General features: G+C 39.0%; 1 protein-coding gene across 3 annotated transcripts; it reads left to right on the forward strand.

Annotated features, from left to right (window-relative positions):
* The first annotated feature begins 1069 nt into the window (after window positions 1–1069).
* Window positions 1070–5209, forward strand: GPX8 (glutathione peroxidase 8 (putative)). 3 transcript variants are annotated; one of them, XM_074569735.1, is made up of 4 exons: window positions 1070–1528; window positions 2141–2402; window positions 4365–4566; window positions 5149–5209. In XM_074569735.1, the coding sequence occupies exons 1-3, from the start codon at window positions 1223–1225 to the stop codon at window positions 4526–4528; spliced, it is 732 nt and encodes a 243-aa protein (XP_074425836.1). In that variant the 5' UTR covers window positions 1070–1222; the 3' UTR covers window positions 4529–4566; window positions 5149–5209. The 3 variants fall into 3 exon arrangements, with proteins under 3 accessions (XP_074425836.1, XP_074425835.1, XP_074425837.1); XM_074569734.1 differs by lacking the exon at window positions 5149–5209 and having other exon boundaries at window positions 4365–5055; XM_074569736.1 differs by lacking the exons at window positions 2141–2402; window positions 5149–5209 and having other exon boundaries at window positions 4365–5020.
* Window positions 5210–9585: the final 4376 nt, after the last annotated feature.

Raw genomic sequence — 9585 nt, forward strand, 5'->3', positions numbered from 1 at the left:
AGTACAGTTGAGTTGATGTCGGAGTCACTGAAAAACAACAGACCCCTAGATTCCAGGCTTCACCTTCAAGAAAGTTCCATTCTATTTTCATCCTTTAAAATGTGGCCTCTGAGTGCAGAAAAAAATCAGAGTGACAAGAAAAACAACTAAGACAGAAAGCACTCTTCAGTGGTGGTTTGGACTGGGAGGAAAAGAAAGTTAGCAGAGACTGACAGGCAATGTGGGCTGAAAGACAAGAAATAGCTTAGAAAAGCCCAAAACCAGAAATGTGAGGAGGACAAAACAAAATCCCGAAAGCTGAGACAAAATGAGGGAATAGCAAATGGACAGAGAGAGGGAAGAACTGAGCAAGGGAAGACATGAAAAAAGACAGAAAATTTTGTTTTTTCTGTACCTGAGTTGTAACAATTACATGTTGATGTACCTTCAGAAACAAAGAGAAACAGGCAAACATTTTTTAAATATAAAACAATAAAATGAAGACAGATAAGACAACAGACTTGCACGGCTCTAAAGTTCAGAGTGTCTTTCACAATTGCCTCAGCCAAACACCACTGGACCTGGCTTACAACTGAGATTCTCAGCTAATTCATTCTTCTCCTGTGCGGACCTTCCCTCTTCTCATCTCAGCACAGCTAGTTGCCAGTTAGCCAGTAGCAATAAAAATAGCAACCTATTTTCCATCACCAGCTGTCCCTAACGTTACAAAAAAAACCACAAAACATTTTATTACCTTCCTTTATGCCAGCCTATAAACAAGGAGTTTTTCCTCTGCCCCATGCGCACGTTTTACCAACAAAGCTGCCTGTGATCCCACAGCAACTGATGAGAGGCAGGACAGAGGCTTTAAACTGTGTGGCTTCTGCCATATTGCCCTCCTTCTGCATAAACAGCTGGCCCCAAATGCTTCTCCGGCTCTGTCTGATAGCGTAGGTGCCTGCTGCTGAACAGCTCTGCCAGGGACACCTGAGGTGTCCAGGGGACGTGTGAGAGATGCACTACAGACCCAAAAACGAGGCCCCTCTCATGACTGTGCAAACACTGGAGTATCCCACACAGGTCAGTTAAACAGAGCAATTAGCATCCTTAGGTGATGGGAACACACTTTTATTTCTTTTTTCTTTTTTTCCCAGCCACAGAGATTTCTGTACTTTACTGAAGAGCTCTTAAACGCAGCAGAAACACTATGAAATGAAACAGCCACTTCTGCAGCAGGGACAAAATGAGCAGCTTGTTCTTTCAAGTCCAAGCTGGGAGTTTCATATTTCAGCTCCTCCTTCACATTCCAGGCCTGCCCAGGCTCCTCTCAAAGATTTCGAAAATGGAGCCTCTCACAACTACTTATCCTCTGAAATACTCAGTGCCCAAAGCAAGGGTCTTTGTTGTCTTTCTGTCAATGGTTTTGTGTACTGCCATTCTCTGCCTGCTGCAACTCAGATTTTTTAAACCCAAAATCAAGGATTTTTATTCTTTCGAAGTCAAGGATTCACGAGGAAGGATCGTTTCCTTGGAGAAGTACAGAGGGAAAGTAAGTTACAACTTCATTATGTCTTTGTCTTGAATCTTTACTGAAAAGCAGGTCTCCATTTGTAGGTTAACAAAAAGTTTGGTTATGGGAATTTTCGGCAGAGATTTGTGCTAAATTCCTGTTCTTCAAACAGTAAGCTGGAGATAAATTTGTCTAGGCCTGCTCCAGGAATTAATCAGAAATTAAGACCTAAGAAATCATTGTAAATAGGTTTTCATATTCTTTATTGTAAATCAATATAGCCTAACAATACAGTTTGTGCATTTTAATCTTAGTTAAGAATGGTAGCATGTTGTGTTGAGTTCTGAAAGTTGATCTAGTAAATATGATCTTAGTGCCTGTCCTAAATATCTGCTTTTTTTATATGCTTATATTTAAACAAAGCTGTAAATTTATCTATTTACTGGATTTTTTAAAGCAGGTTGTCTGAAAGTAAGTATCTCAAGCTGCTATCATCCTTATTTGTTTAATGAAATTATGATCAAACAGATTAAATTTAGCCTTCAGGCAGGAACAATTGTGGTAGTGGGATATGCCATTTTAAGAATTAATTATAATATCTACACCATCTATATTTTTTTTTCTTACTATCATAACTTTATTTCCCTTAAGGCAACTTTGGTTGTAAACGTGGCCAGTTACTGCCAACACACAGACAAAAATTACATCGCACTGCAAGAACTACACAGAGAGTTTGGTCCCTCCCATTTCACTGTGCTGGCTTTTCCCTGCAACCAGTTTGGAGAATCAGAGCCTAGTTCAAGCCAGGAAGTAGAATCTTTTGCCAGAGGAAACTATGGAGTGACGTTCCCTGTTTTCCACAAAATCAAGATCCTAGGATCAGAAGCAGAGCCCGCCTTTAAATTTCTAATAGGTAACTGTTTTCTTTTATATATCAAGCTGCCTGTAACTATGGTATTCTCCCTGAATTCCAGTCTGAATTTGTCAGGAAACGTTGCAGTCTTCATAGTCTATGGAGAGGAACAGGCACTCAGCATTCAATTCATCTCATTTCAATGTGGATATCAAAAATATGGTTAGAAGAGTTGTAGCCTGAAAGCATCCATTTCTTCCCACTCATTATAAAAAAAGCCTACTGTACCAGCCGCCTACTGTACCAGCCTAGCTAGAAATATCCATTTTGTAGATGTATGAACTTGAGTGCAAAGACTCCCATCTACAAAATCCCATTTCAAGTTATGTGACTTTTGTTGAAAAACAACTTTTCTCATAGACAAAAATGTAACAGGGTGGTATCTTAAAATTACTGGAAGATTTTACATAAACGCATGCAGATGAGAAGGTTCCTGTTTTAGCAGAGTCGTATGTCCACCTTTATGTAAACTGTATTGTAAAGCAGGATTATATATACTGTAGTCATATATAATCACTTGTTTGCCTTAATTTGTCTTGTGAACTTCAGGGCTCAGCCTGCAAAACCGTCACACAAATACTGCTGTTACAATAAGCATTTACTGACTTAGAGCCTCATCCTGTCACAAGCAAAATGAAACTCCGTTCAGTTGACTAAAGAGCCCACAGACCCCAAGCCAACTTAAAAAGCCTCTCTGAATTTTTCTGAGCTTTGGCCAGGTCTTTGACCCATACTAAACATTCATAAATCAATATGAAAGAAAGGATAATTAGAACATAACCCTTCTCCATCACATAGTTTTAACTAGAAAATAAGGTAGGAGAAGGCCCAAACCTGTATTCCATCTCCCTGCCCCAAGACAGGATCACATTTACCCAAATCAGTACTACATGTGCTTCTCCAGACTATTACAGTATGAGAGATTCCAAAACCTTCCAGTTTATTCTAGCTCTTCACAGCGCCTCTTGTCAAAAAGCTATTTCAATATCTAAATGAAATGTTTCTTACACCATTTGTCTGTTGCTTCTTGCCATATCTTCTGTGATATCTCTTATGTATTAGAAAATTATTATCATTTAAGTGGCCACTGTTGTCACTGTAACTGTGTTTCTTCCTACCTCCCCTTAGGCATGTCACCAAAGACCTCAGGTAAAGCCTCGTTGCTCTGAGTTGCCTGACGTACAGTGCAATTACTGAATGCACTCTGTAGGTGCCTCTCAGTTCATTATAGAGGAGACTAGAGCACACAGGTACCAGCTGGGTGGGATGAATCCAGATTCTAAATACCAGTGCAATCAGTATCAGATGTTAATAGCTATACAGAAACAGAACAGCCATATTCTCTCAGTTAATTCTTATTTGACATGCCGTTCACCGATAAGAAGGGGAAAGATCCTTTGGTACTTGAATATTTTGGAATAAGGTCTTTTGCTGCGTTCCTCTCCTTTATGTGAAATTAGTGTGCACCTTAGAAGCATAGAATGGTTTGGGTTGGAAGGGACCTCAAAGATCATCTAGTTCCAACCCCCCTGCCATGGGTGGGGACACCTCCCACTAGACCAGGTTGCATCTTCAATTAAAGAAGGACCTGTTTTCTTCATGTAGCCATCTTGACAATCAGAAAGTTGAATATCTCCATGCTACACCCCCTTGTGACTGATACAATTCCCCTAAACTGACATAAAACTGGGGATTCCCCAAATGAGTATGCAGCCCTCATATCCTCCTCCCTAGGAATCAGAGCATAATAAAAGTAGGAACTCTTAAACAGTTTCACAAGAAAGAGAGCATCATTCATGTCCCACTTTTCAGATCATTAACACCCACAGGTAAATCCATGCCCCATCTACTAGTGAAGAACAAAGTGGGTTTACTTCAGCATAAATAGTTGAAGAACCACTGCAGGGTAATGAAACAATGGCAAGTGTAAGTCTCTAAAGTGATCTGATGCCATTCTTACAGATTCTTCAAAGAAAGAGCCTCGATGGAATTTCTGGAAATACCTTGTCAGTCCTGAGGGTAAAGTTGTGAAATTCTGGAGACCTGAAGAGCCCATAGAAAGTATCAAGCCAGAAGTAGCATCATTAATCAGGCAGATTATCATGAAAAAAAGAGAAGACCTCTGAAAAAGCCATTCACACTGTGAATACATTCCACAGCATAGGTACGCAGCCTTACTACATTCCTGAGAAATGCTTATGGAAGCTAAACCATCAGGTGATGTTACTTCTCTTTGGCGTTAGTATTTTCAGCTACAATATGTCAATTAATGTTGGACTGGCTCCTGCAAGGGTCTTGAGAACCACTGAGGTTACTGAGAATGGCAAGGCACTCAGTACTCCATTTGCATGAAGTTCCTGAATGTTTCTTTAAATCGCTGACGATGGCTAATTACAATTGTCACCGGCAGGGAGATAACTAAGAAGGGGATTTGTTGATAAATTACTCAGTATTTGCACAGAAGAGTTTCATTTCCCATCTACCATTAACAAATAGATTTTGATATTACATTAACACATAATTGCCCTGACTGAAAGACGTTGAGCCAAGAGGTGTCATACCAGGGTTTTTAGTGACCAATGCAACTGAATTTTCTTGAGGAAAATTACTGAGTTGTGCAGCTGTCAACTTAGTTGTAAAAAACTGTACATAGAAAATAAAATTATTAAAAGAAAAAGAAAAAAATGCAAAAAATGTTTCCTTGCCTGCTTTGTATTTTTATTAATTTTACATTTCACCTTTACAGCAACACCTTTAACCTCTTTAGCCTTCTCCGTACATTTGCAGTGCAGTACAGCGCCTCGCCCATGAGCTCATCTCCTGCTGGATTCCCAGTCTTCTGACGTGGATGAAGGCAGGGCCTGTGTGAATATACATGGCTGCTTACAGCAGTATTCAAGGGGCAACAAAAATCAACACCCTGGCACTCTTGACAGACATCTTTCTGAGACCGTCCAAGACAATGTTCCCCAGCCATCTACCTCACATCTATGGAATAAAACAACAGTCTTCAAGTAGACGTAGAAGGGGATGAAGGTTCATGCCTCAAGCCCCACTCTTCTCACCTTGCAGTCTCCCCAGGTCTGCATGTAACTGCAAACCCATTTACAGTTCTGTTTCACTGTACTATTTCAAATGCCAAGTGTTTTGATTTGATGAAGGGAGACAGTAAATCAGAATAAGGAACCTGATTCCAGCTGTCCCAAGTCTTAAAGAAGGGCTGAGAGAATAGAAACGAGAGAAACAAGTGTCTCAGAATAGTTTTCTACGTGAAAAAGGACTGGTAGCAGTAGTGCTGTTCTCTTCCAAGACTGACTGAAGTGCTCTGAAGTGCTTCAAAACATGTTCCAACAAAGATAGCCACTTAACTGTATTAAAAAGGTGAGAAATTCAAAAGCAAATTAAAAAAAAAAAAAAAAGGTTTTTTTTTCATTCATCTGTGGAATCCATTGAGAATTTCATAGAAAACCCCTGAAGTATAAGGGCATAAAAAGACTTTAAAAGATTGAGTAATGATACTGCTGTGTACCGTTAAACAAAGTCACCCTCAATGATGAAAACTATAATTTTAGAACTCAAATCTTATGCATGACAATTTTAGCCACTCTGACTTTCAGAGATAGTTAGGACCTATGTAAGGGTATAGTTACTCCAAATGTGCCTACTGCTGTGTTTTAGACCAACCTCTGAGCTATTTGCCACAACATTCCACATCCAGTCCATCGAGACAGTTCCTGCTCTTATGCTGATGTCCTGCATTTTACTCCAGTCTCCTCATACATGTACACTTCCAGCCTTAGGAAGGTTTAGCAGAACATGTCAGGCAATTTTTCCCACATGTCCCTGCTGTTTTGATGGAGCAGGAAAGGAACTGAGATATGGATCCTCTCCCCTCACAGTCTAGATTCCATGGAACTAAGTGGCAGGACACAATGTTTTTCCCATAAATGGTGGATGATATCTCTACTTTGAAATGTACATGACTAAAACATGCATGTCCATTCATGTGCACTGCTATAGCTCCCTGTTTTTCACATCACTGAATAAAAAAGGGTAGGTATAAAGGAATGTTGGGTGCTGTTAGTGGAAGATCTGAAAAAAATCTGTTTTAGTCCTGGTATTGCCTGACAGTTATTCAGCATATGGGAAATTTCACTCAAGTTCTTTAAATACCCTAACAAAGATAAACTGTGCAGTATCATTTTCTAGTTTGGAAGGGATCACAAGGGAAGGGAGTATGCACTTCTTTCTTGCGATTCACCCACTAAAGCTCATATTCTGTTTTTCACAGGATACACTGGGATCTTAAATAACTCAATGCCAGCATTAAGATCAAATACCTTTCCTGGTTTTCAGAACAATTTCACTCACTGATTCCTGAATTACTTTTACTTCAGATTCCTAGAAAAATAAGGTTTTGCCTGACAAAACAGTCATTGAATTTCTTCTTTCACCGTTTGGTCACAATACACTACAGCCATCCTCTCTAGAAATTTAAATATAGGTACCATTCAGTCCTGAATCTACACAAAGTAAGTTTTTCAAAGTTTACTGTTAATTAACATTCCTCCAAAAACTCGGTGTTTGTATTACTTATTCTTCATGAGACATACTAGCTCTTCCAATGTAATATTTAGGGCAGATCACTGAAAAACTAATCACTTCTTTCTTAAAAGCAAGTTACCAGTTATCCAGGGTAAAAATAAAGCATCTTTAACTACACAGCCTTGGAAAGTTAGAATGCTGTTATGCAAGCACACATTTATCAATAGCCAAAAGCCCACAAAGTAATATCAATGCATATTTATATAAATATCAACTTACAGTTTATGTAGGATATAGCATATGAAAATATACTAAACTACAAATGCTATAAACAGATTAAAACCTATTTATTGGACTCTTAAATAATCCCACCAATTTAAGATAAAACTGGCCTCTTAAGAAGCTTAACAGAGTTCAGTCCATAAGCGTTAAAAGTTTTTTCACCTCCATTTGAGCATAACCTATTGCATCCTTCATACTAACATTTCCTTCACTCCTATCTCATCCTTCCCTCACTCCTTAGGTCTGACATATCCTCATTATCACCAACAGATACTATTTAACTGTCATTTCCTCTTTCCAAAAAAATTGCCTGGGAGTGCAAATATTCTAAATCCATTTCAGTCACCGGTTGGATATGTCCCTATTAATTCAAGTATGATCAGAAAATACTTGTTTGCTGGACCCACATATCAATGCTCCAGTAAACATTTAGTGGTGTAAGAAACACATTCACATAGGGCCCAAACCTGAAACTCTTACTTAATACTTACATAATTTAGTAAATTCTTTAGAAACCAGTTGGATTAGCTGTCTGAGTGTGTCAACCGCAGTTACGCTTATTTTTATACCCTACATTCACACAGTTTGCATAAACCTAGCACAGCCCCTCTCAGTCAGGGGAACTGGGCCCCATACCAGCCAAGGAACCAGTTAGATATTTATAATAACAAGGTTTATATTCTTGTCTCAACAGTGATGTGCTAATGTGGCAGTGTAGTCAGTTGCTGGTGTACGAAGAACAGCTAACTAACAATACACTGCCTAATCACCACACACAACTCTAGGATCACCCTAATTCTGCAGACCTTCACATTGATGCTATTTCTCTTCCTAGGAGACCTTCACTTTGCAAGGCACATACAGAAGCACCCAGATAAAGCAAGTAATAGCAAAGGGGTTTTTTGCATTCTGCAAGTGCCTGAAGAGCCAGGATGAGGACAGATGTAATACTCTGTTGCTTGTGGCAGTATGTTTGATAGAAGCTTCCAGTGTAACATGAATCAAAAGGATCAATGTGCTTCCAGCCTTTATTCTTCTGAAGTATAATATTATGTCCTATTCAAACTGTGTCTCCTTGTTGGTGAGACTACGTGCAGTTGTTCTAATGTATTGCTGGTTTTAACAGTGCTTCTTTTGCTTCAAGAAAACTTCCAGAGCTTATAACTGTTTTAAATGTTTGAATTATTTACCTGTTTTTATTTGTAAATTTCCTGTTAACCTAAAAGCAGATGAAAACCAGACTCTAAATCAATCAAAAATTCCCACAATTATTTGGATAATGGAAATAAAAGATACTGCTATAATACCAAAAATGAGCCTGACAGTCAAAAAAAAGCAATAATCAGGTGGACCCAACAAAAGTAGCAACTCTCCACTTTGATGATGAAGGTATGTGGAAAAGGACAGCAACTGCATTTTAGCTGGTGTCAGAATTTCAACCAGCTAACATACACTGCCATCCCATCACACACAGATGCACCACCTCCATTCCTGGAAGTTAGAACCCTAGTAATTTCCAAAGGAACTGCCTTTAAACAGAGATGAGCCGGCCCTGCAGCAGGTGACAGTGCAGTAGTGACTGCTACATACAGGTATAGCAGCCAGCTAGCAGTACACTGCCTACCAGACATTGAGTCCATGCAGAGCAAGATGTCTCATGAAATAACATGCCTGGAAACATCTCTTTGTTTTCTACCTAAATTCATGTTTCATATACATTGTATTATATACAAGTTCAAGCAGTAATCACTGACTGTCATGAAATAAATGGCATAGATAAGTTTCTGATTCAGTAAGACCTGAATTAAAGTAATAGTATAAAACCTATGTGGACTATGACTAGAATCAGATGCTAGACTGTCCAAAAGGAACTGAATAGTGTTGTCAACAGTTTCTTGCCTTAGTTGTACGAGCACCAGTATAGTATGTTATCTCCACAAGTTAATTAGTATCATACACGCTTACTTCAGTCCTTTTTTTCCCTTGGGCATCCGTTTATGGTCACTGTTGGAACCAGACCCTTAGCCTAGATAAGCCTAGAGTCTAACTCATAGATAAGACTAGAGTCTGAGATTGACTATACAGTCAGTTTTAGGTTATTTTGAAATCAGAATTACCGTTGGTTACTCCATAGTGCAACTTAACTTTAGGTGATAAGCCACACTATACCTCCATTTACCGACACGCAAAGGCAGATACATAAAAATCCCAAGATTCAAGCTCATGGATTTAGGCTGGATGGAGGTAAAATTTTACCTACAGTATCCATTTTGATGGAATGCCCTTTGAAGTCATGCTGGGAAGCAGCCACCAAGTTAGCTACTTTGTATAAACATCAATGAGTACCATATTTGAA

The sequence above is a fragment of the Larus michahellis genome, chromosome Z (assembly GCF_964199755.1).
Source record: "Larus michahellis chromosome Z, bLarMic1.1, whole genome shotgun sequence".
Lineage (NCBI taxonomy): Eukaryota > Metazoa > Chordata > Aves > Charadriiformes > Laridae > Larus > Larus michahellis.

Excerpts from the sequence above, each read along its gene's own strand:
- GPX8 (XM_074569735.1), top strand. The coding sequence starts at position 1,223 with ATGAGCAGCTTGTTCTTTCAAGTCCAAGCTGGGAGTTTCATATTTCAG. Across the intron at positions 1,529-2,140 it reads TGGAGAAGTACAGAGGGAAA|GCAACTTTGGTTGTAAACGT; the intron begins GTAAGTTACAAC and ends ATTTCCCTTAAG. Across the intron at positions 2,403-4,364 it reads CGCCTTTAAATTTCTAATAG|ATTCTTCAAAGAAAGAGCCT; the intron begins GTAACTGTTTTC and ends CCATTCTTACAG.